Source organism: Pyxicephalus adspersus, chromosome 4, assembly GCF_032062135.1.
Source record: "Pyxicephalus adspersus chromosome 4, UCB_Pads_2.0, whole genome shotgun sequence".
Lineage (NCBI taxonomy): Eukaryota > Metazoa > Chordata > Amphibia > Anura > Pyxicephalidae > Pyxicephalus > Pyxicephalus adspersus.
In genome coordinates this window covers 117628214-117654518 of record NC_092861.1, presented here as the reverse complement: position 1 = coordinate 117654518, position 26305 = coordinate 117628214, and the positions used below count along the sequence as shown (strand labels likewise).

The 26305-nt window shown below is 37.4% G+C and overlaps 1 protein-coding gene across 2 annotated transcripts in view; it reads left to right on the top strand.

Moving 5' to 3' along the window:
- The window catches only part of RIN2 (Ras and Rab interactor 2), a 109900-nt gene that overhangs the window by 28936 nt on the left and 54659 nt on the right, over positions 1 to 26305 (top strand). The window contains exons 1-3 of one of the 2 annotated variants that reach the window (XM_072409412.1): positions 26 to 75; positions 157 to 243; positions 18167 to 18267. In XM_072409412.1, the coding sequence (XP_072265513.1) occupies positions 202 to 243; positions 18167 to 18267 (143 nt within the window). In that variant the 5' untranslated portion in view covers positions 26 to 75; positions 157 to 201. Of the gene's footprint in view, positions 1 to 25; positions 76 to 156; positions 244 to 18166; positions 18268 to 26305 lie in introns of those variants that run through there. The other variant, XM_072409410.1, reaches the window with a different exon arrangement.

Genomic DNA, 26305 nt, shown 5'->3' with positions numbered 1-26305 from the left:
GCATGCAATGGGATAGAAGATAGAGAGCTGGGGAAGTAATGGCCAGGCACTGTTGACGGAAAGGATCTTGGCAGGGTGCGTGTTGTGACTGATTCTGTGGCTTTCAGAGGAATTTCCTACAGACTGCACTAACCATTTACATGTCTTTCCTTTCAGAAGTGCTGGGAAAACAAGGGAGCAATCCAGAACAAGACTGCTCAGATGGCGATGGAAGTGTGCTGGCCAGGAGAGAGCTTCTTTAAGGTAAGGGGAAACCTTGCGTTCTTTATTCTTGTGAATGAGCAGCTGGTGTACAGAAGTCTAACATAGACGATGCTGTCAGCTGCTGCAGTAACAGTCTCTGTGTGCTTTGAAATGATCCGGTAAGTTTCTGAAGTTTTATTTATACATCTTTATTATACCTAATTGCCATCCAATTTTTGCTTTTGTGGCTGCTTTATTTTATCACAGAATCAGAAAGTGATATGTTAAAAGAAATTAGGCAACTCTACAGGGAAAGGCATTTGAAACATTATTTTTTGTAGAGACTAGTAGTGCAGGGGAGTCATGGGGCACAAAATGTTGTACTGACCTGTGTTCTAGGTCAGTACTCAAGAAGTATTGAAGCTATTGTATTGGTATGACAGCCCAGCAACTTAGATTTTCAGCAGGTAAGGTTCATATCTTTCTGACCATCCTTTTTTTAATAAACTGTCCAACCATGGAAAGATTATTTCATTTAGCCTTTCCATACATCTGTGAGTTGTAATGTTTAGAGGCAGGCTGAGACAAGTGACACGCGAGCATATACCTTCAATTTCTTGCAGAATAATAGAATATTACCTAATATTGATGGTCAATATCTGGTCCTGTTATCAGATAGTAATATCATATTATCATAGTAATATCATACAAGACCACACTTTGTGTGTTTGGTTCTGGACAATGAAGTCCTACCTAAAGTTTAGGAAAAGTGGGTCATTCAGACATCGGTATTTGTGTAATTTACTGAAACGCAAATTTTTTTGTTAAGTCTATTAAATGTTGATAAATAAGCCCAAGTAAATTTAAAGTAATAGATGTCGTTTTTGTGGCGATATGCCAGGCTGAAAGTAACCCAGCCATTGCCTGCATGTAGTGTTTTTTGAACCCTACAGATCATATTCACTTTGAACAAGGCTTTGTATTGCCCATGAAACCCAATGTACTATGGCTGTATGTTTGCTTTAGGTGAGACCATTTGTATTCCTGTGGGTTGCCATTTGTTAGGGAAAGCTGTCAGTTATCAACAGAGTGCAAGTCTGTAAAAAGACATGGTGTGCATGTTGTTTTCTGACACCTTGTTATTTTACATCACAGTTGATTATACAATGCACCCTGCTGTGTCTATGAAAGGAATGCATTGTATTATCATCATTTTACATACAAAAGACTAGCTTTGTGTAAATAATCTCATCAATATGTGGTCATTTTTCTAAAACTTTTTTGTGATAGTGCCAAAACTGTCCAGCATTTTACTAGACATTTTCTTTTATCACCTTTACCCACCTAGAAATAACTGGTATCAGTTTAAAGGGACACCAGCATCAAAAATAAAGATAATACACCTACAGGTCCCTTTAGAAAAACCTGTAAAACCTGTCTGCAAATGTAAATGACTAAACGCTTGGGTGCCTTTGCCAGTGCCCTGTGTGTGTTTTCAACTAAAGTTCCACTTTAAAGATGTTGGATCAGTCAGGGCATTATTGCAGAAAGGGACAGGCTTTGTCCCTTCTGCAATACATATTCTTACCTGCTTGATCTCTCCTGGGAACTGTCAGAAAAGCTGAGCTGCACATGCCCATGCACATTTCAGCTTCTCTTCGCTTGTAGAGTATTATGTCATCCCTGCTTATCCAATCAAGATGGCTGAAGATCGCAAGAAGGAAGAGAATAAGGAAGAAGATGGCAGAGCCCTGTGACAGAACAGGGACAGGTGAGTATAATGGTGCTTTAATTGTTCATTTAACCAGAGATCTCTGTGTCCTGCTGCAATCTAATAATATTGAGTATGTCAGACCTTGTGCCACCCCACTGGGTACTGTTTCTTCTTGCTTTACTAAAGACGCATTAGTGAGGTAGTGGATTCTTGGAAGGAACCACAGTTCACAGGAGAGAGAACTATTAAAATAAAATGGTTTGCTTAACCTGGGGCTTCCCATTTACCTGGATGGAAAAAATACAAATTCATTGGGCCTGATTTATTAAAGTTTTCCAAGGCTGGAGAGCATACAATTTTATCAGTGAAGCTGGGTGATCCAACAAACCTGAAATGAATCTGGTCCAGGACTGAAAACATTTGCTAATAAGTGACTTTTAAGAAATCCATTACAGGTTTGCTGGATCACCCAGCTTTACTGATGAAAGTGTATGCTCTTCAGCCTTGGAGAGCTTTAAAAAATCAGGCCCACTGACGGGTAAAACAGCTAACTTTTATGTGTTGTTTGTCAGGAGTTTAACTACAATGTGGACATTTCTAAATTTATTACCATAAAAAATATAAACAAGCAAGCATGTCAAAGTGGCATGAAAAGTACTTTAAGTTAAACATGGCAATAATTATGTAAATCACGTGTTTTCCGAATATACACTTTTCCTTTACCATTTACATTTTTGTTGGTATAAAAGACTCAAAGGACAATATTTTACTACTTCTGAACTAAGTCAGCGGTTTATTTAAGCACCTGCTATTTTCGTCAGTTAAATTTTCCCATCAATTTTCCAAGTAAAGCTTGGAAGCTTATAAGCTTTTCCCTTTGCTGCAGATTCATATAAAGCAAAACCACATGTGGATATGTATGTGTTCTAAGCTTGGCGGCTTTTGGTGGAGCATTGCTATACAACAAATTATGGGCTATGTAACACACAGTAGTTTTGTTCCCTTTACTGTCCCTTCAATTTCTCCCTGTGCCAGTAAGGAAGAAGTTTACATTCCATGGCACGTGGTAAAAAGTGCTTGTGGTGCCAGCTGGCATGATCATGGTTTCTGTATGAAAGGTTTTGGGGCAGTTATTATTATTATTATTAATAAACAGGATTTATATAGCGCCAACATATTACGCAGCGCTGTACATTAAATAGGGATTGCAAATGACAGACTAATACAGAGAGTGATATAGGAGAAGAGGACCCTGCCCCGAAGAGCTTACAATCTAGTAGGTAGTTAAAGAAATTCTCTCGTGCGGTTAACACCTAATGCATAGTTAACAAGCCATGCAACCCCCCCCCTTCAAGGCTCTGTTCTGCACACAGCCAGCAGGGAAGCCCTGTTCGTGTCTAAGAGGCGTCCATATGTCGGATGTCCTTAACCCGGGGACCACCTGTATATATTAAAAAGGACATAAAAAATATTTATTTATAAAATACAAATATTGCAAAGGGCTTCTGCTACAATGTTTCACAAAACAAATCCTTGCCATCTCCTCTCTTGCAGTTTCTTGGCTTTTAAACTACCTCTGTCCAGTTATATTATTGAGGGGACACCTCAACCTGATATAAAATGGCTGTCTACCCTTCTATGTAAAGTAAACATTTTAGTTTATGTCCACTTTAAAAAGGTAAATGTAAATAAAAATAAGAAGAACAAGAAAGCTGTTTTTTTTTTGGCGGAGTAAGCTTATATTGTGATAATTTGTCACAGACAATTATAAAAATATACAAAAAAGTAGAAAAGGTCTTGACCCATTATTATCTTGGGTATAGTCAGACCAATCAACTAGACAGTTTAGATCCCTGACTGTATAACAATAGAGGGTTCAATACATGAAAGTATAACGTCTCTTGGACCGACGCGTTCCGCCCTTGTCGTCTTCCTCAGGGGATGTATAGAGATCGTTAGGAGATAACCTAAATGCAGAAAATACATACTGGTGTATATAAATATACAGGATATCAAATAGTTGATGTTTAAGCGTAGTATTCACAAAGCAGAACATCAAAGATGTGATCATGTTTCTTAAGTGCGCATATATAAGGTATACTAAGTACAACATCCATGTATTGGTATGATGCGCAGAGAATCAATATCTAAACATCAGAGGTATGATAAAGTTCAATACAGTATAATGTGCAGGAGCGAATAAAGGTAATAATAAGGATAACCATAATGAGGTTGAATGCTCTGAGTTGTGATATGTATTATATTATTTGTTGAGATAACTGAATAGGAGCATTGTGTTATACAAAGGTTCATAAACATAGGCTGTAAGCACATTTTAAATGTCTTACTCACTGTTAGTTGTTTGACCCCATATATATATATATATATATATATATTTATTTAAAAGGCTCTAAACCCAGGTATGGTACAAAAATGTAACATTTTACAAGGAATTGTTGAAATATTTAATGTACTGATTCATATTCCTCCCTGCCATCTAGTCACAGTCTGACAGTTACACCGAATAAACAGGAAATTGCTCCAAGTATAAATTGCCATTAATGTAAATGTAGTTGGCAATGTTAGATACTATGAGTATGATATATTCTATGTCAATATAATGTGAATATAATCTGTACTCATTTTATAACCAGATATTTTTCAGATTAGTAAAAAGTTCTATTTTTAGTTGACAGCAGAATGCCGTGTAATAGAATTTTGTGATGAGGTTACGTAACTGATGAAATGTGGTTGAGTATGTAAACGTCCTTCAGGATGTTCTCGCTTAGAGGAACAATTCCTCATTATATTTGCATCAAAAAAGCAGAAGGAACCACAGAATCTAGGCTGAAGCTGTAATTCGTGCACGGGAACTCATTTACTAAAGGAGGAATTTCCACCCAAGTCTGTGTTTACTTCACGTGCTATAAGCGGAGAGGTAAACGATGCGAGGAATTTAATTGGGTAATTTACAGGCTGCAGGTGACAAATGTTTAGCAATAAACCCCTAGTTGTACAGATTGCAAAAACAGCTCAGTTCTGCATTACTCTATGGATTTTACAGCAAAAAATAAAAATAAAATGAATAGTCCAGTAAAAGAGTAAAAAAATATTTTCCTATTACAATCCTACTTAGAAAACCTGTCATTTTTTCCTGGTTCCTTTTTTCACTTGGGGAGAAGTGAATCTTACCAAGCTTCATTTTATTTTTATACCTAATCTGGTTTTCAAACTTTGCAGTACTTAAGGGATACCCATCATTTGCCCTCTGGGATTTTTTGTGTTACCTACAAAGGATAAAAGATACATTACTAAGTTAACTCTGTCCTCCATCTCTCTGGCATTCTTTATTCTCTTTGAGACTGAGGCCATGATTTATTAAAGCTCTCCAAGGCTGGGGAGGATACACTTTCATCAGAGAAGTTGGGTGATCCAGCAAACCTGGAATGGATCTGGTCCAGGATTGAAAACATTTGCTAACAAATATTAAGAAATCCATTTCAGGTTTGCTGGATCACCCAGCTTCACTGATGAAAGTGTATTCTCTCCAGCCTTGGAGAGCTTTATTAAATCAGAGCCAAATTGCAGTATTGATCCCTGTAGCTGGGGTTTTTTTTTTTTTTTTTTTTTTTTTTTTTGCAACTATGCCCATTCAGCCTTTTCTTTTCAAAATATTCCTCTTCAAGGGAAAAAGATTGTGGGTTCCCCTTTTGGGGAGCAGATATGGTGGCAAATTTGTCTGACAAATAAGGCTACGTAGATGCATTAACAAGCAATGTACATACAGCACCGTTCTGCTATATGGAAAGGGGAGGGGAGAGAACAAGCCAGAGGCACCCCGCTGCGCTCTCTCCCCTTCACTTGTATTGCAGTCATTCATAGATCTGCCAGGACGGATCCATGAACGTCATCGGATAAATGCTGTACACATGTCAGATTCTTGTCCAATATCAGCCCTGAAGTGATAATCGGACGAGAAACATCTGATGTGTGTACGTAGCATAAGTCTTGTTCACAAAACATTTGGCTTAAGAAACTAAGTATTATGATTAAAATTTAAAAATAATAATAAACAGTATTTTTATAGCACCAACACATTATGCAGCGCTGTACATTAAATAGGGGTAGCAAATGACAGACAGATACAAATAATGACACAGGAGGAGGAGAAAACTCTGCCCAAAAGAGCTTACAATCTAAGAGATTATAAACGTCTGTTGCTTTTTTACCACTTACTTTACAAGTTGGCCAAAATTTTCCATGGCACCTCGTCTCAGGGTTTTTAATGTTGTCCAGACGTATGTTTTCTTGCATATTTGGGGGTTCTGCTTGATTGTTGAATGGCTGTGCGCCTTAAGCTGCGTACACACTGCCAATTTTTGTCGTTGGAAAGGATCTTTCACGATCCTTTCCAACGACAAGGGATTGCACGATGCATGAACGGTGCTGTACATACAGCACCGTTCATGCTCTATGGAGAGGGGGAGAGCGACGGAGCGGCACCCTGCTGCGTGCTCTCCCCTTCACTTTCATTACGATGGACGACACCGACTGTACACACGGCAGATTTTCGCCCGATAATTGGCCGATGCCGATTATCGGGCGATAAAAATCTGACGTGTGTACGTAGCTTAAGTATACTGCATAGTAGCTGAGATAAACCTTACAACGGTCTTCTTGCCAGAGATTGGACTTCCTTGGATCCTTTCTCATCTTGTTTGACTTAGGGAGGTCCTACATGCTGTGGTGACATCAGTGTCTTTCTTCAATTTTTCTTCTGTGAGCCCAGGCAAGATATCTCTCAAGGTTGGTGTATTTCTTATGGGTTGGGTGCTGGGAAGTTGAATAAATTACACTGGCTTTGTTTTTGTCAAGAAGAGGACTGGTAGCAAGACATGGGAGTGAAGTGCCTGCAGGGGACAGCCCTGAAAAGTCAAATTTGCTTTAAAAACTGCATTTTTTCTTTTTACAATTTGTTTGGCAGTGCATATAAAAGAAAAACAAATTGATTTCTGCTTAAAGTTTGCAAATCTCAGTGGTGTGATAATACCTTTGCATAATATCAGTCATCCTTGTGGGCTGCACATGGAGCCAGGCGCTACCTGTTTTTTTGAGAAAATTTGCCAACCCAGAACTCTGTAACCTATTGAATGAATAAGGTGTTTTCCTTTTTACTTCTATCTTCCTTTCACATGATTGGAGCACTACTTTAACAACTGTCCCATGAACATACATCCAAAATACCTGTTCTCCTTGCTGCGGTGCTTTTCACTTGTCCCTTTGGCAATAAAGTGAGAATGCCAACATTACAGCATTTTGGATTTTTAGTCTAAATTGAACCATAACTCATCAGGACAGCTCCGTGTTGTCATTTTACTGTTCATGATTTCAGCACATAGCACTAGGAGCATCTCAGTCTCATTGTGTAAGCATCTGATTCTAGAGTCCTAAGTCAGGGATCCTTATTGGTAAAAAATGAGGGTATATGGAACCATTCAGCTTTATTGTTAAACGTAGAGACTTGTTCTTCCTTTAAACCAGAATCATAAATTATACTTTCACTTCTGTATTCAAAATAAACCAACTGATTTAAATCCTGCCAGTGTGTTTTAGCAAATTTCAACACATGCATTAAAAAAAAAACATGACACACGACTTCACAGCCGTTTAGATTTGGCAAGTTTGATGCTCTAGGCAATTATTTTACAATAAACATTATTTTTTTTCTAAGTGGCTTCAAAGGTTTCGCAGCTTCAGCCTGAACTGCCAAGAGTATATTCCTTTGTTGTGTAGGGAAATATTCCCGGGTGCATGCTGAAAGTTCGGCAGATCATCTGAGGACATGACTGTGCACAGGAGGATGATGGTATCACGCCCTGCATGCTTTGCTGCTCACATTACAAATAAAATACCCCTCTCATCCATCTTAGTCAGAGGTGGGTGATTATTTTAGTATACCATAGTGAGAAACATTAGACAGAAGAATTGTGATTGGATAACCTTTATCTGAAATGTAGATTAGTAAAACACAGAAACAAAGAGTTAGATAACTGAACTTAGGGTGAACCTTAAGTTTACAATAAAGTTAGGAGGGCTGGTAACTTTATGTATGTATTGGAACTGAAACAGCACCATCTGGTTGGCCACTAGAAGCACCTTTTTGTTTTTAGAGGTCATATATTGTATGGAGTGCAGCCTAAAGCTGCGTACACACGTCAGATTTTTATCGCCCGATAATCGGCATCGGTGTGTGTACAGTCGGCTGCGTCCATCGTCCGAACGACCGTCCTGGCGGATCCACGGACCATGAACGATGACCGATCCTAATGAAAGGGAAGGGGGAGAGCGCGCAGCAGGGTGCCGCTCCGTCGCTCTTCCCCTCCCCTCTCCATAGAGCAGAACGGTGCTGTATGTACAGCACCGTTCATGCATCGTGTAGTCCTTTGTCGTTGGAAAGGATCGTGAAAGATCCTTTCCAACGACAAAAATTGCACGTGTGTACGCAGCTTAAGGAAGTCTTTTAAAGTGACCCTGTCACTGTATGCTGAAACTCGGAGAATTGGATCACCTAGAATCAAAAAACATGAACAAAAGTTGCACTCAGTCCTCTAAGTAAGTATATATATATTTCTATACATGGAAGTTCTAGGTGACAAAGGTCCAGGAGCAACTCAAGGAGAAGTGAATAGTACAACTAAAGGAAGAACAGTAGGTTAGGTCTACTGGAACTGGATGTTGACCACGTAGCAATCTCTCCATGCAGCGTTCTTTTTTATATAGGCAGTTTGGTGCCAACACTCACATTCTGTGAGATATGCAGGCTAACATTCTCTTGCAATGAAGCAAACCACCTTAAGGACATGGATACACACTATTTGTGCATAGTATATGTGCGCATTTCTCCTAATATACTGGGACTAGGCCTCCCTTACAGAACCCTTGTGTGTTTATTGAAGTAAACAGTTTGGCTTGGTCTCCTCCTTGAAGTGTTTTTTGGCCCAAACGTTTTAATGTACATCTTTTGATGAGACTTTTCCTTAATCTTGTTGGGTGTACCAGGCTTCCTGTGTTTTCTGTTTTCAAAGGGAAGTAAGATGATTTCGTTTCTCTTCTGTACCCAACCACTTTGTTGTCTGTCCTTAGTCTTGTTGGTTGGTTTGTGCTTCTGCTTGGACAGCATATTTGAGACATCTGCCTGCCACAAAGTTCCTTTATAGGACCTTGATGATTCAGTATAAAATTGCAGCTAAAAATTGCCTTTGTAGAAGTTATACTTTTTTTTATCTTGTTTTCCTGTTTTTTTTTTTAACACTTGTGATTTTTAGTCATGTAGGTATTGTACCATATATTTACTTCATTTGTATAACCTTACATCCACTTTTCTGTCTCACCTGTTGTGCATGGTGTCCAAAAATGACTGTTCCATGTGGAAAACACCAGAAAATACCCAGTGTTGTCATCAATTCATGTACATCTGGCCAGGACATATCTCCTTACCTCTCGGTATCTGCAGTGTATATCTGAAAGGGGGTGCTTGTCATTTGCATGACTGTAAATGCAAGCACGGAGCACTGGGGAGGTAGAGGGCATAACAGCATTTTCTACATAGGACTATCAATTTAACTTTATAAAAATTAATCAGATATCATGATGACCTTCAGTGACTGATACACATGCATCTGTCACAGCTTTCTGTGTAGCAAAGGAACCCATAGCATCTGCATAAAGCCATGAAGTGCTAACTGTGTTGCTGGTTGCATTTGCTGTCATTTGCAGCTCAGATTTCTCCACGAAATAGGGCTTCTAAAGCTGAACTAAAGGCAGATGTAAAATAAACCAATAATACAACTCTGTGAACTCAATAAATCATATATAATTTAAAGTATTTTTAGATGCAATAATTGTAAGTATCAATATGTTATCAAGCAGAATTTTGTGGTCCATGTACAGCAAAGATGAAGTGTCGGAGGAAGAAGCAGAAGGAGCCAATTAGTTCATGCTCACAACAAGAGTGCTGAAAAGAAGCATACTGATAGGAACAAAAAAGCAGAATGACGAGAGATGTCAGTCACAGGTTAGGATTGGACATCAATGACCTTGGCTTGGAAGATGAGGGTTAAAGTCTGGATAGGGTCTGAGTAGATTTAGCAGCAGGAAATTTGCTGCAGGGAAAATCTCTGGGTTAAAGCTTGGTTTTGTTTTTTTTTATTTACTTTCTGGCCTGTGTTATACCATGCCTTATTATGCACTGTGTTAAAGCAGCCTATTTAAAAAAAATGCTGTCCAACACACCAGAATGCATTAAAAAGTCCATGTACTATTACTGACATCACTCTGCATTGCATAAATGCAAGTAAAGCATTGTTTTATGTTACTGCAGTGGTAAAGTGTGTATGAAGCCTTAATGTGGCCTCTACGAGGGAAGTACCAGCTAAAATTTCTTCACTTTTATTCATATTCCGATATCAAGTTACTGCTTTATCACTTCCTTAGTCCTGCCTATAGTCATTTATTAAAAGTTAGCATAAATATATTTTTGAAAATCATATTCTATGCAGACAGGTGAAAAGAATCTGGTTGGTACCTTTTGTTTAACGTAAAGAGGTTCTTTGAGCAGTGGAAGAATTGTTGAAATTGAATTGAAATTGAAATTCCATCGGATTGTGCCTAGCTCCAGCACAAATGTCACCTATTAGCGCCAACAGCTTGGGACCCGTGACCCTTAATAAAAGGAGGAGAGTACAATGATCACAAATGTAATGACATTCTTCCCGCTGACCACCAGTATAGCATGTTATTCTATTACTCAACCATCAGTGTAAGGGGGCCCTACACTCACCATCATCGTATGGGGTCATTTGTTCATCTGACCTCTGATTTAAGGGAGCACATGTGCCACTGACCGCCAATTTTAGGGGACTCTTCCACTAGTCGCCCATGTAAGTAGGCACTCCTCTTCTAAACACCAACAACATGTTAGGATCTCTTTTCTATTGATCATCAATATGAGGTGACTTTTTTATTATGAGAATGACAATTTTCATTCTCTGAATTTATTTATTTTTTGTTTTTGTTGATTGTGATCCTATTCACCCGCATCTTGATTATTGTTATAGAAACATTTACTAATGCATATACATTTTGTAAAGTGTTTTGTAAAAGAAACAGCAAATGAAACATATTACAAAACGTATTGTGTCTTTGTTACAGTATAAAGGAAAGACTGTTCTAGAAAGAAAAGGTTAGGAAAATAAATCAAGAGCCAATTCACAATGAACTTAGACATAAACAAACTTTCTATGTCAATAGAAATAATTCAGCATATTTATTTGAGTTTTACTTCCTTTTGTTATTCTTTGTTCATATTCGCCATGTGATTTCTAGTTACTCCTCTAATATGAAGATCATAGCAGAGGAATATTCAAATATCAATTGTTTTAACATTACTGTTACTTAGGATTTTTTTTTAAACTGAACTCCAGCCTTACATTCAGACATTCACATTCAGTACAATTGTACATACTCCTCTCCTATACTGTCAGCTTCACATGGTATTCATTGGGAAGTTGTTCGGATTGACGTGTACCCATCACCAAGCAGGGTGCTATGATGTTTCCAGGAAGCTATGTACAGTACAGAAGAGGTAAAGGTGCACTCTACAGTATTTTATGTACTTATATAGTCTTGTTTTTTTTTCACCTGACATTCACTTTAAAGCTAATGTTAATTTGTTTAGTGATTATCTATACAAGAAAAACAAATTACACTTTCTTGCCTCTCCAAAAACATACATACCCTAATATTTCTTTGCACTGCCAAACCATTTCATCATCAACACATACAATGTCACATTTGTTTCTATTTAGAGGTGCATTAATTGTTTGACAATTTCTTGTATTGATAATGGGAAAGTCGGCCAATTGTGTATAGTCTATTCCAGTGCATTCCAAAGATTCTCAATGGTTCTTTAAGGCCTGGACTCAGTGGAGGACAATCCAGGTGTGAAAATTATTAATTCACACATTGTTATCTTAGAATTTGCCTGTGCATATGAGGGAATCAAAATTCCATTGGTAAAAAAAACCTGGTCAAGGTATATTCAGGGAGTCGGTTGACCTAATTTTTTTGCTCACGTTATGTTGCTGAACCTAGAACTGGCTAGCTAAAGCAACCACAGATCATAACCTTGCTCCCACAGGCTTGGGGCAGCGTATATATGGTAATGTAATATGTAATGTAATATGTAATATGTAATGTAATATGGTAATGTAAAAATATGTAAATAAACTGATTTTGTCCGTTCTCCAGCTTGCGGCAGATTTTCTCCACCTGTATGAACGTTAAAGGTTATGTGTGATTGGATTTGGATCTTCTCTAAACCACTGTAAAAGAACATCCTGCTGTTTAGTTAGTACAAAGTTTTTAGGCTTTTTTTTAAGCTTGGCCATTAGATAGCAACTCCTTTAAAGGATTATGCTTTAAATGTTCCCCTCCCCTTGCTATCAACTCCCCTTACCTGTTCTGACTTCTGTATGATCCTTACTGTGCAACCTACAGAAGTCTCCCTTCCAGCCTCCCTTTCTTGTAATCTCAATTCTTTCCTACAAAGAAGCCTCCATCGGTCTGGGATACACAATACATTGCCTTTCCATATTCTTCCATACATGTGTAGAAGACACCAGACTGAAAAACTTCTGAATGGGGGCTTTGCAGTGCCCAACAGGGAACACTAAAAAGGTTTTGGGAGAGTAGAGAAATATAAGAATAAGTGCCTACTGACACCTATGCTTTGCAGTAACTTGCGGTAGTACCGACATACTTGTGTACCACATTGCGTTGTTATATGAAGAGTGAATAAGTAATTATTGATATAGGTTAGTTGTGCCTGCCATTTTTCCCATTGACTGGTGTTTTTCTTGGGAAGGACCGGTCTCAGAAAACTACTAGCCGATAGAAAAATTGGCCGGTCAAGTCCATATGGTGCTTACCAGCATGATATGTACATTGGCAGCAGTGAAAACGGGTGCCAGAATAACAGTATTATGAAGATATGTTAAGTTCTAACCCCTATACTGTGATAGATTGTGTGTCACTAGATTCTTGCCAATACAAAACACTTGTGTTATTCATACTGTGCTGTCCCCCCTCCTATTGTGTGCTACACCCCCCTCCTCTTAGATTGTAAGCTCTTTGGAGCAGGGTCGTATCTTTCTGTTTCATTGTTTTTACTGTATCTGTCTGTCATTTGCAACCCCCATTTAATATACAACACTGCGTAATATGTTGGCGCTATATAAATCCTGTGTAATAATAATATAAAAAATAATAATATTATTGAATGCCATTGAATTTACATAATGTAAGCACACTGCAACTGCATTGCACCACAACACAAAGCATGGGTATTGTGAAGGTTACTTTTAATTTTCTGCTTTTGCATAGTTTATAATACATAGAGAATTGTTGTGGTATAAGTGAAAAAAAGTCGGATAAGTCAAAACAAGAAAACTGTAATCATTCTTGCAGTCTAAATTTTACCATGATACAACTTTCAACCTCTTTATCATATACCTGAATGATGGAACGCCCTATTACAAAGCATGAACCACAGCATAGATGTCATGGTGGTCCTGGATAAAAGTTGGGGCTGCAGTGAAGAACAAACACAGGCAGGCCAGTGGGAAGTTTTCTGTTTATGGTCCGCCATATTATATACAAGCCATACAGCAAGTAGTTCTCTGTTCCTAATAAAGAAACTAAATACAGTGGTTTTACTGATGTGCATATTGTGAAATCATGTTCTTCTAAATTTTTGGCAAGATCACATCTACATCCGTTCATTATTCTCAATTCTAAAAAGAGCAGATTCATCCAGTTTTAATATTTTATGTTTGGCCCATTTCCAAAGACAATCTGTACAGTAGCAGGAAGTATCTGGAAGGATGTAAAGCATAACTCTGCCATGTCTCACACTGTTTTATGAGAAACACAAACATAGCAACATATTGTTACACAGTTTTAATATGTGATATGGTGGTGGCAGAGCTGGAATGAACTTGAAAGCAGACTTGTGGTGGGCATGTTGTACAGAAAATGGACAGGCCCAAATATATTATTACCTAGACCAGCCTTTCTCAACCGCAAAGTGGCCTTCAAATTATTTTTTAGCTTCACCAAACACTTTGCTAGAAATTATTTTATCCACAGCTAAATGTACATTGGCAATCAGTAAGTTGTAGGTAAAATAATACTTTAAGGGTCAACAAGATCCACCACATGGAAGACTTGACTTGACTACGTGGTTTTACTTGTCTCAATTTCTTCTGTCGGCAGAATAAACCTGGGCCCATCACCATCATCATCTTAACCAATAGCAACACTACTTCTTGCACACTCCTCTCCCGTTCTCATCCTAACCCCCCCTCCCCCCCCCCGACCTCTTGGTACTATCACAAGGTGGGAGACACGCTTTTCAGGGCCACATTGACACTTCTCCAAGATTTAGTTTGTTACTCTAACATTGCTTTCCCTTTCATTGTTACTTGTTTTCCAGACATCTCATGACGAGATACAGGTATTGGGAACAACTTGATCCCATACAGTTACATAAGTGGAATATTAATTTTTCTTACTTAATTTTGTTTTCCCCTTTTCTTTTTAGAATTGTTGCACTATTTTAAACAATTTTATATTTTGTACCCTGTACTGTTGTATTTTCAATTGTTTAAAGCCTTTGCTGTAATGTATCCCTCCCCTCTACCTCTAAATTCCCTTTCCTTCTCTACATCCCTCCCCTTTCCCTTTTGTTGGAAAACCTTAAATAAAAAATGTTTAAAAAAAATAGTAATAATACTTTATTTGAATAAAGAATGCTGTGTACCTAAGGGTAATCTAAAACGATTAGTCTAAAGTGACTAGGACGGAAACCCAGCAGCATCTTATAAGAGACTGTTTTTTGGGTTTCAAAGGGATGTGAACAGATTGGACATGCAGATAAATATTAATCAAAATACACAGTGTGTATCAAATAATCAAAAGTTTATTTGTTTTTTTTCAGGGGGGGGATTGGGAGGGTATAACTTTTTACATATACAGGATTTTTGATCAATCAATTGGTTTGGTCAGTCAATTAGAAAATTGCAGCTGATCTGCCCATGTGTTCTAGGCCTAAAACAGTGTATTACAGTTTTCTTATCTTATATGTACACTGCATTTCTCTTTTTTCTTTGCAGTATTTGCAGTTAGTCCAAAGCAATCCTAAAACTGGCACTGAATTTCCCTTAGTGTACAGAAAGGGAAATGGCCTTAGGAAGGGGACTGAAATTACAATACCTAACTTTGGAGACAGGATGTACTCATCCCCACTCCTCACATTGTGCTGCATCCTATTTATAAATACAGGGCTAGGAATTATCTGTCAGAATGATAACTGAATCAAATGTATACATTTATCTTGGAGATGTAAGAATGCTTTTGTTTTGCAAGGATTCAGAAACTTTTTTGATTATTCCTTGGGCGTTTTAACTCAAACATATCATTAATATTTATAGCAGCTTGACTGTTAATGGATGTCCACACGAAGGCTTCATTTTCAATAATCCTTGAATAAGGTATTTGGTGGCAGGTACTGCACAGTATTCATGGAGGATTAGCTTTGGGTCCCAAGCATTGCTGTCAGCCCTTTCTGTATTCTCCACTGTTTTCCATATTATAATGTGGATATGTTATCCAGGGTTGAGACTTCATGTCATTTTAGTGCAGTGGATGCAGAGAGAACAAGTAACAAGCTCACTGGATTTCCAGAATTTCATAAGGTTTTTTTTTTTTTTGTACTTGCAGTATTTTGTAAACAGACAAAACGTGGGTAAATGTGCATGTGTTTAAAGCGGAACTAAACCCTTTATTACTCACCTGTCCCCATTCCATTGCAGACTTCTTCCTTCTTCTCTTCTGCATTCTGATCTTCGGCTATCTTGAATGGCTGGGCCGGTGTGACAAAACTCCTGCGCAGGAGTTAATTCAGTTTCAGCACGGGCAAGAGAAGCTGGGCATTCTTAGCAGCAAACACAACACACTGGTCAAGTGATCAGGCACATAGGAACAGTCATTGCAGAAGGGACATTGCCTGTCCATTTCTGTAATAAACCATTGCCTAGTTGCCAGTTTTTAAAGTGAGACTTTAGTTTTACTGTAAAGCGGAACAAAACTAAAAACAAAAAAATTACACTTACCTTTAATCCTGCAGGTCCCTTCATGGCGCTGGTCCTTCCGACCATCCGGTCCTGTGTTGTCCTGGTATTCCTCCTCATCCCGGCGCAGAAGAACCGCCAGGCACCGCCATCTTCCGCCTTCTCTTCCGGTCTTCTTTCTCGTCACCGATCTCACACTGCGCAGGTGCGAGATCAAACGACGTAGTCGCTGTGAAGGGGGAAAAAAAGAGAGCCAATCTCACTACGCATGTGGCAACAATGCCCCTTCTGCGCATGCCCAAGGTCAGGGCATGTGCAGAAGGAGCAACCAGAGCCTTCTGGGATGTGTGAGGTAGGTATCCCGGAAGGCTTTGCACTCCCATTAAAAAAAGGGGGGTTGCGCTTAAAAAAAAAAAAAGAAACCACCAACATTTTTACAGTATGTGGAAGGGTTGTCTATCCTTCTATGTAAAAATGTTGAGTTTAGGTACGCTTTAATTATATTTTTTTGACCTGACATATGCTTGTTTAAGGTTTCAAGTTTATGTTTTTAGCTCTGCAATATTAAACAGTGATGCCCAAAGTAGTAACTTCTACATATCATTAGGTTGATGCACCCATTCACTCTCCAATATTGGGAAGCATCAACCTGATCTCATGCAGTTGTGGGCTGGAAGTGACAAGCCGTGTCACAAAATGAGCAGCTAAACACAAAATCAGCTGTTCTAAGTTCAGCATTTTTGTTCTGCAAGTCTTGTCAATGAAGAACACCTTCATACATGATAGGTGACTGGCACCATCGTTGTATTCTTCTTGCAGAAATATGCTCATTGGCTGATACTAGTGTTGATGCTGTTTGGAGTCTTCCAAAGTTCCTCTCATGCTGTTAACCATCACAAACTAATAACTCAGCATGAGACAGATTTCGCCATCGTTCCAGCTAATTGTAGCTTGTGTTTATTTTTTTTTATAGAAAGGAAGTTGTGTTTTCTTATGCCTTGCTGATGTCTCACTAGCTAGCAATTATATGATGTGTGCAAATTATATTCTATCTCATAACATATTCTTGGAGTGGTTGTGGGTTGGTAGATCTGTCAAGGAGTATCAAAGAAATCTGTTCATCTTTCTTTTGTGTCTGAGGAGCACAGCTACATACAGCCAGGAGCAGGTTTTTTTTAATGTGTATGTCAACTAGGGCTGTGTATGGGAACAAATCTGATGAAACCTTAGTGCTTGTAATTTTGATGCTGCTTTAAAGACTTTACCATGATTTAAACATTGGTTTGTTAAGCACTTTGTCGGCCATTGTTATAACCATTGGCTAGGTAACTGTCTGGTTGTCAATGGAATCAGCAGGCCTGTCTTCTGTTCTGGTTGTTAGGTGCAGAACCACTAATGAGAATATGGGCCCACTGAATCTCTTACCAAGCTGATTTTTACCTTTCCAATGGTACAGTTTTTCAACAGAATACATGTTCTTATTAAAAGTAACGTCTAATCTATTAAAAATGTAAAAGATTAAAAAAAACATTATAGAATTTCCCATTTAACCATCGAACCATTAATTTTGTTTTTGCCTTTTTGTTTTATTTTTTTGTTTTTTTTGGCAAAATTATTACAAAATGGATTTCTTGTACTGGAATCATTAAGAATTTAGAGTTTTAGAAACTGCTTAAAAAAAAAATTCCTGCGTGATAGACCTTCATATAGTATATTTGTGTGTTTTTATATCTAAAATTTTTGAATTTGATTCCATGCAAAGTTACTAAAACATTGCTAAGAACTGCAAAACTCTACCTATTTAACTTTACACATTGTTTTTCATTATATTACCTTTAGCTGACATAATTTAGTTATTGTTTAGACGGGGGAGCAAGTGTAGTTTTGTATATGTATTGTATAAAATGAACTGTTTACTTTGCTGCATCCTCTGTGCCTCGCTGATTCATCCTCTTGTCTGATACGGGAAGTTCAGGGCGTACAGATATGCACTCACTGTTGCCTGTTCACAAGTGACCAAACCTGCCTTCTAACACGCCTCTCCAACCAACTAACGTCAGTGTGTTTTGCCCTTCCCCAGCTCATTGACACCATTGCCACAGAGATCGGTGAACTGAAACAGGAGATGGTACAGACAGAATTCAGTGTCCAAGATGAAGAGGAGCCTGACAAGTGCTTAAGGTGAATACAATGCCTTACTCTATACCAGATAAACCTTTGACAAGTTTTTGGTACTTTGTTTTTTATATATAGAGAGCTACAGTTGTTGAATTTTTTCCTTGGAAGCTTTCTTTGCTGATTGGTCTCTATTTACACAGTAATGACTAACAGTTTGCTGCGGCTTTTGGCATTTACACATGCTGACTTTTTTTTTAAAACAGCTGTTATAGAACTTATATAATATTATACAAATGCAGAAGTAATTAAATAGAAAAAGATTCTAAAATAAAATCAGTGCAATTTAATAAACTTTAGATTATCCCCAGTTGCTAAGATATTACAGAAACTACAATTTTATTGTTTATATCACCAATAGATATTGATTGATATAGACAAATGATTTGATCACAATATATAATGATGAATTAGCTTCTTTTATTTATGTGTGAACAATAATATTGGCTGATTTCTGATAACAGTTTTTTTTCACTGCTGTATTTTCTTAGGTGGTTTATTAGATTACTTTAAAGCTTTACAACTTTTTTTGTAGTGGGTCCACCTTGCCACTACTAGGATATATAGCTTATTTCTACTAGGGGATAATAGAACTGAAGTAAAACTTACCCTTCCCATCTGCATCTTCTGGCACTCTTCTTCCCTTCCCGAAACTCCACTTTGTAGGCAGGACATTCCCATAGACTGCAAGGCTTAGAGACTTTTATTAAAGGAGCTGACGTCAGTGGTCAGACGGATGGGACAGCGCAGGTTCTAGCATTGCTGCGTGGAGTGGTTTAGCGAAGGGGAAGGAGAGTGCCAGCAGCTGTAGGAGCGAGGTGTACGGTAAGTTTTACCCAGCTCTGGTCATCCCCTAGATAAAACAAGCTATCGACATGGGAAAAGAAACCCACTTTAAGGGTTTAAACACTTGAGTGTTTTAGAGTTCAGTTTTAACTGAGATTACAGAGTTTTATAGCTGACATAACTGATAATCCACAGAGATGTGGGCATTTTTTTGGGCACAGCATTGGGACCTCAGGAGGTTAAAATGCAACATATTGCTATTATGTTTAATGGAAACGCAAAGTAACAACCATTACAAACCACAAATGAAAGAAAAATCACCTCTCCTAATTTATCTTTCTAAATGTTAACATTGTGATTCCAGGGAGAGAAAAAAAAAAAACAAGCCATATCCATGCCATTACACCATTTTAAGAGAATGTTTTTATACCTGCCTGTATTCCATTGACCAAGGTATTCCTTTCAATAGAAAGGATTCCACACTTCTGAACTATAGAGAGTTCCGAGGAAGTGAGTTTTCCAAGCTTTTCCACAAAGTAACCAACATATTGTGTATTCGCAGGATCTTCAGAGAACATTTTAATAAAGTTCTTTGAGAATTTTGATAATAGAAAACCAGCTATTACATTGTTATGGGGTTATATGAACTTAATTTTAAACACTTATAGATCTCTACCTCTATAAGCTCCAGACTGTGATATTATCAATTTTATTAGGTACCAGCAAAATTATGGAACTAGAGACTAGAGAGAGAGAGAGCGATTGGAAAATACACATACAAAGCTAGTTACACCCAACGAGATGTTGGTTTTGTCAGTGTGCATGTGAAAGGTGGAATTGAGGTTCCATGCTGACACTGTTACTCATGTATGGTCTCATACTATTGGAAAACAGTCATTTATGGTTATTTGCAATTAGCAAAATAATTTTATGCCTGTCCTAATATCAGAACTATTGTTAAGTATAAAATGCAGAATAATTATAAGTGATTGCTATGTACACAGATCCATCTGATGACAGCTAGATTATTGATCAGAGTACAGGTAGGATACACAGAATCCATGCATGATCTGAGTAACATTAGTATATAAGATAGATGAAAAGAAATGAGAAAATCTGTAAGAAATTAAATTTACATGTTTGGGAAGAAGATAAGATGATTTATGTGTCAAGTCAGCTACAAAGTCCATTCTTTCTCTCTGTAATAACATTAAATGATTCTCGTTGCATTTCCAAAGAACATGTTCACCTAGATGTTCAATAGATGCCAAAAGTCTATTGTATAGTAGAGAACGATTGGATACCCTGTCAGATTTTGACAGCTGCATACTGTATGTCCCTACTGGGTTCTTTTTCCTTAATAACTTTTTCTAGAGAAACAACAGAAAGTGAGAGGAAATCTTCCCAGGACATTTTCCTTTACTCTGTTCATGATTGTTAACTACCTAATTCTCTTTTTGCCTCTCCTCAAACAAACACACCAGACAGTGCCATACAATTTCACATTTATCTAATACAATTTGGCTACATATCTGTTTTATAAATGAACTCCAGCTTTACCCTCAGTCCACTGTTGTATGGGCTTCTCTTCTGTACTGAAATTGATCAATCTGATTTCACTGCACACTGTGAGCTTCTTACAGAGCGCATTAGAAGCCGCAAGTCCAGTAGAGCCTGCTGACACAGGAATACCCATAATCATATTGCTTTTTGCTCTCCAAACTTACTGTCCCTAGCTCCCACCATTTATTCAGTGGATGCCAGTTCTTTTAACCATGGAGAGGTACATGTGGGTATTACCTCAGCTCCATGACACACTTGTATTGCAGAGATTTAGGGCCTGATTTATTAAAGCTATTCACGGCTGGAGAGGATACACTTTCATCAGTGAAGCTAGGTGATCCAGCAAACCTTGAATGGATCTGGTTCAGGATTCAAAATATTCGCTAGCAAATAGCAAATGACTCTGAAGAAATGCATTCCAGGTTTGCTGGATCACCCAGCTTCACTGTAGAATATGTATCCTCTCCAGCCTTGGAGACCTTCAATAAATCAGGCTCTTAGTGTTGATGTCACTGGTTCTAAAATCAAATATGTAATGAAAATGGAAACATTTTTAGAATTATATTAGTATATGTGGAAGACCAGTGCAAATAAAATTTCAGCTTTAGGAGATGTAGGTGTAATGAGTAACTACTTTCGAACATTTTACACATCACATTACAGATTAAAATGCTTTTTTTCCACCTTGGTTTACACACAATACATGGGCAGTATTAATATAGTATGTAGACAAAAGAGGATCTCCATGTTTTAGGAAAAACACAGGTACATTCAGTACCTCCAAATATTTGTATTGAGGGGCCCCCACTACCCATGTTTCTCTATTTAGATGACCCTTCCAAGAACAGTTCATTCTGGAACTCAGGATTGAGATTTTTCCCCCCACGGTACTTAGAGATATGAAGAAGATAAGGACCTATTGTTTATTGAGTATGTGTTTATTAAGGTGATGTCCTCTAAGAACAAAATTTTCCTCAATAAGAATTCCCTCTAAATGTAGCCCTACCAACAAAATATGTGCAAACATCACGCAGAATGGAATGTTTCATTTTTGATAGGCAAGTAGTTTTGAGTTTCCAGCTGAACAGAAACTTGCTTTGAGTTTGTAAACTGTGGTTACATGACTTCTGAACAAAGCATGAATTTGTTAAATTCCATATGTAGAATGGTATCTCTTTTTCTGGGAATTATTGACTGTTTTACATAGTTTACTGTCAGAATGCATATTCTACCATGGCATTGTGAAATTTGTCAAAGAAAGCTTCCTGTTATCAAAACTGTTGACAAGGAACTCAAAGACCTCCAGACATGCTCTTGGTGGACTGCTACAAGTAGCTGGAGCCATTGTGCTTTTGTCTTTTTAATGTTTTTGAAGGATTGCTGTTCAAAATTGCTGTAAAAACACTTTGAATCTGGCTAGTAATACTCATGATTCGCTTTTATTTTGGAATATTTTTTTTTTACTACAGATGAGTCCAGGATTGGAGTTACTGGCTACATTCCACCATATATCTGTCAGAGAAGTTATTATGTAAACTCTTTAATAGGAAAATTAAAAGAAAGCCCCTGTTACCAACTTAAAATATTGCACATAAAAGCACAAGAAAACATTTTAAACATTGATTTTAGACCTGAAAAAAGCAGAAAACCTTTAAAGTAAGTAAGTCAGTTGCAAATATTTTTGGTCAGCTTTTTAGTAAATAAATTTGCAAACATTTATTTCAGTTCAAAGAAATACAACATGATTCCCATTTTATGAAAGAGAAGATTGCATTGAATGAAAAGATAGTAAATATGCCAAGCTTAAAAGTATTGAACGCCCAGGTAACACAAAAACCAATACCCATCCTCAGTTTAGGGTTCACCCTAAATATTTGTCCCTAAAAATATTTCTCTTATTCCAGGTAGCCATGATTGCTGTCTTATGTGTGTGCGCGCAAGGTGGATGGGGTTCTTCCCTATTTTTCTTTGTTTTTTTTTGGTTTTGTATCTATTTTATTATTTTTCATGAAACTATTTTCCTATAACAAGTGAGGCTGATAAAGTTGGACCCCTATATGATAGCATTGGAGAGGGTTAGATGTTTTCTTTATTGAGTTATCAGGTGTCTCCCCTGCCCTCTGTTCTAGCAGATCTAAGTAAATAACTTTGTTTGATCTACTTCTTTTGTTTGACATCTCTGAACCAGTAGTGCTAAGACAAAGAAGAAAGATCTTTGAATGTTCTCACTGATCTTCCCATGTTCAGGGTGTGCCTAATTGCTTTCTGTACTGATCGAGTTCCTTCAATTGTGTGAAGGGGAGAAAAGATGAACACTATAGAGTGTCACTTAAGTCTTTGTTGGTGTTGCTTATATCACATACAAGATGGTGGTGTCCAACAACAATCTCAGCCTGATATGAAGGTAATGCTCGATTCAGGTGAAAATCTGACATGTACAGGAGCCCTCCATCATTGTTCATTATTCTGCCATGGCTCGCTCATCCTCTCCCCTCTCTATGTGTACAGCATTCATTAATTCATTCATCTGTCACTGGAAATGATCACAAAATATAATTTCCAGCAACAATTATCTGACGTCTATTAGATGTCTGTGCGAGGCTTTACACATGAAGACTTTTACAGGCAAAAAACTTAAAATGGCTAAATGCACATTAGCATTGTCCTTGTGCCTAAGCACTAAAACTAATATTATTAATATCTCAAGCTTAATTATTATTAACTTATTTGCTTAATTGTAAATAACCAAGCCCTAACTGCCCCTCTATCTTTAGCCAACATTTTTTTATTTATAGAATAGGGACTACTGTATATAAAACCTCAATAACTCCTTTGTAATAAAAACTCTGTAACCTAATTCGGTGTCTGTGCCTCACTGGGGAGATATCACTTCAATTCCTATTACAAAAACACAGGAAATCTTTCCAAAACTATCACCAAAACAGGTATACCTATTTGAAGGTTTCCTCTGCTGTTGCAGTAAGAACTAAAAAAGTTAGGATTTTCATTCTAACTTTTCTTCCTTTTGTTCCAATGACAGTGGTCATCTAGGACAAATATAGTTTGTGGTTCAGCTACAATACAATCAAGAAACTTCCTTATTTTATATAAAATGAAAAGAAAAAGCTGTAGGCAAGAGTTACACTTTAAAATGGAACTAAACCCTGCCTTACTCACCTGTCCCTGTTCCCATACAGGATGCTGCCATCTTCTTTCTTTGCTTCCTCTTCTTGATCTTTGGCCAAATTTATTGGCCGGTCTGGGATGATAGAAGCTTATTCATTTCGGCAAGTACAGAGGAACCCAGGAATGCCGGGTATACTGGCAACCAAAGCTGATGTGCAGCTCAGCCTTGTCGCCCGTAGTTATCAGGCAGGTAGGAGAGATTATTACAGAAGACATCACCTGTCCCTTTTTGCTATAATGACTTCTCTGATCATTTAGAACTTTAGTTCTCCTTTATTGGCCAGCAAAAAACTGAGGTGCAGTTTACATGGTGCTTTGTATGTGTGTACATTTAAGGAGATTCTACATAAAGTCTGTTTGATATTCCTTGTTAAGGACCTTGCAAGGTCATATGAGAGGACTGGACATAGTTGTCTGTATGATGCAGCATCAAATCTCACATTTGCCTTAGATTGTGTGGACTGGAAAGGCTTTGTGTCAGCCATATTTTAGGCCGGTTTGAGCCTGGAGATTGGGAGTTAATGGAAAATGTCTTGATGACTAACCATAACAGTTTCTGTTTATCCAGTAGTCACACGAGCCAGCTTTGCAAACATACTATGTAAATTAGTATGCACAATCTATAATTTACAATTAATAATCTGAGCAAACAAATGCCTGCATTAGAACATTCCATAGAAAACTTTTTTTTGTATTTATTTCCCGTTACCATACCTAAGCATGAACATGAATCCATCATTACAATTCATACCTTAGATCAGTGTTTCTCAACCTTTTAATTATAGGGGAACACTTGAAATAATCCTAAAATCCTAGGGAACTTGTACTATAATTACTATATCCACAACTCACAGTACATTATCATGGTAGTCAGTAGGAAGAATGCCTATTGCATTGCTGGCCAGTGTGAAGAATGTCACCCTTAAAGATAACTAAAAGATCAGTGGTGTCAATTGATCTGACTGAGACCCACAAATTGCTCATTGCTCAAGGATCCCCTAGCAACTTCTGGGGAACCCTGGTTGAGAAACACTGCCTTAGATTGTTTATAGGTAGGTATCTTGTTATTCCTATAAAAAGAAGTACATTGTCTTAAAATAACTTAAAAAAACTGTTGTTCCCAAACTGTTATCCTAGATAGCCCAGACCAGATTTTTTTTGTTTCACTCCCCGGAAATCCTATTGTTTTGTAAGCTTTATTCTAGTCATTGGCATATATGGCTCAATCAGTTGGATAAGTGGATCAAAATATGGCTTTATGTACAAAGATATTTACAAAGTTTTCAAATAAACAACATTATTTTTATTTTTTTAATGCATAGTGTTTAGAATATTTACTGTATGTAAGGGATAAAGATATATTTTTTTATAACTAAACCCAATTAATCTATAAGTACATTCCAGGCGCTGCCTCTTTTCTGGCTTATGAAATCTTATCACCCAGACATTTTAATCACAACTGATGTAAACACCTAACCATCACCCAGTGTGTATATAGTTGCCTTTAGTCATTACTTTCAATACCAGAGATGAATATATGCAGGCAAATGTTTTACAAAAGGTAGGGTTAGTAGGGGGGTTTAGGGTTGCTGCAACTAGCTCCATGCTGAGTTGCTGGTCTAGACTGCTCCAACTCTTCTCCTGACCTAGAATGTAATGTAATGCTGGAGAGAGCCATCTGCTTCCCACATTGAAACAGGTTGTAAGAGTTAGGTAATCACCTGACCAAAGAACAGATACAGCTCCCTTATATATAGGTGTATATGAAAGAATAATGGATCTATGAATAATCCTAATGGGAAGGGAGCATTTATTGTTGTAGGCTGATACTTCCTGAAAGTATTATTTCACAGGGGTTTTTTTTCAAACGTTTAGGAACAGTTTTACTTTCTAAAAATGTTATCATTCTAATCACTGTACTTTCCCTAGAACCTAAAAAATGCGTTCTAAAGATAGAAATAATATCGGGTTATGTTAAATGCACGTAGCTAAAAATCACCTTTTGAAAATGTTGGAAACTTGCCTTTTACCTTCAGTTACTTCCTGAAATAATTATTTCACAGTATTTTTTTATAATGGTTAGGAACAGTTTTACTTCTTATAAATGTTACAAATGTAATCACTGTAATTTCCCTTCTAAATATAGAACTAATATTATTAAGACTTTTTGAGTGCTTTGTTTAAATTTTTGAAATGTTTCCATTTTCATCAGTTGCACGGCTATATTCTACATTCTTAAAATTCAACTAATCTCAAAAATGAATAACACAAATGCTTAGCAATCACAAGAAACCATGTTAATTAGTGTAAATTAAGAGTATAACCTTTAGTACTGAACTGAATAAATTCAAAAACCCTTTTATAAAGCAGCACTTGGCTGTAGCTGTGCACCTTTTCACACAGCCAGATCCTCTCATGCCTTTTAGTTTCTTGTAAAAGATTTAAAGTTAGACAATTGGCAATCACCTACCTCCTGTGACTACAAGTTCTTCTCTTCATGTCAACACAT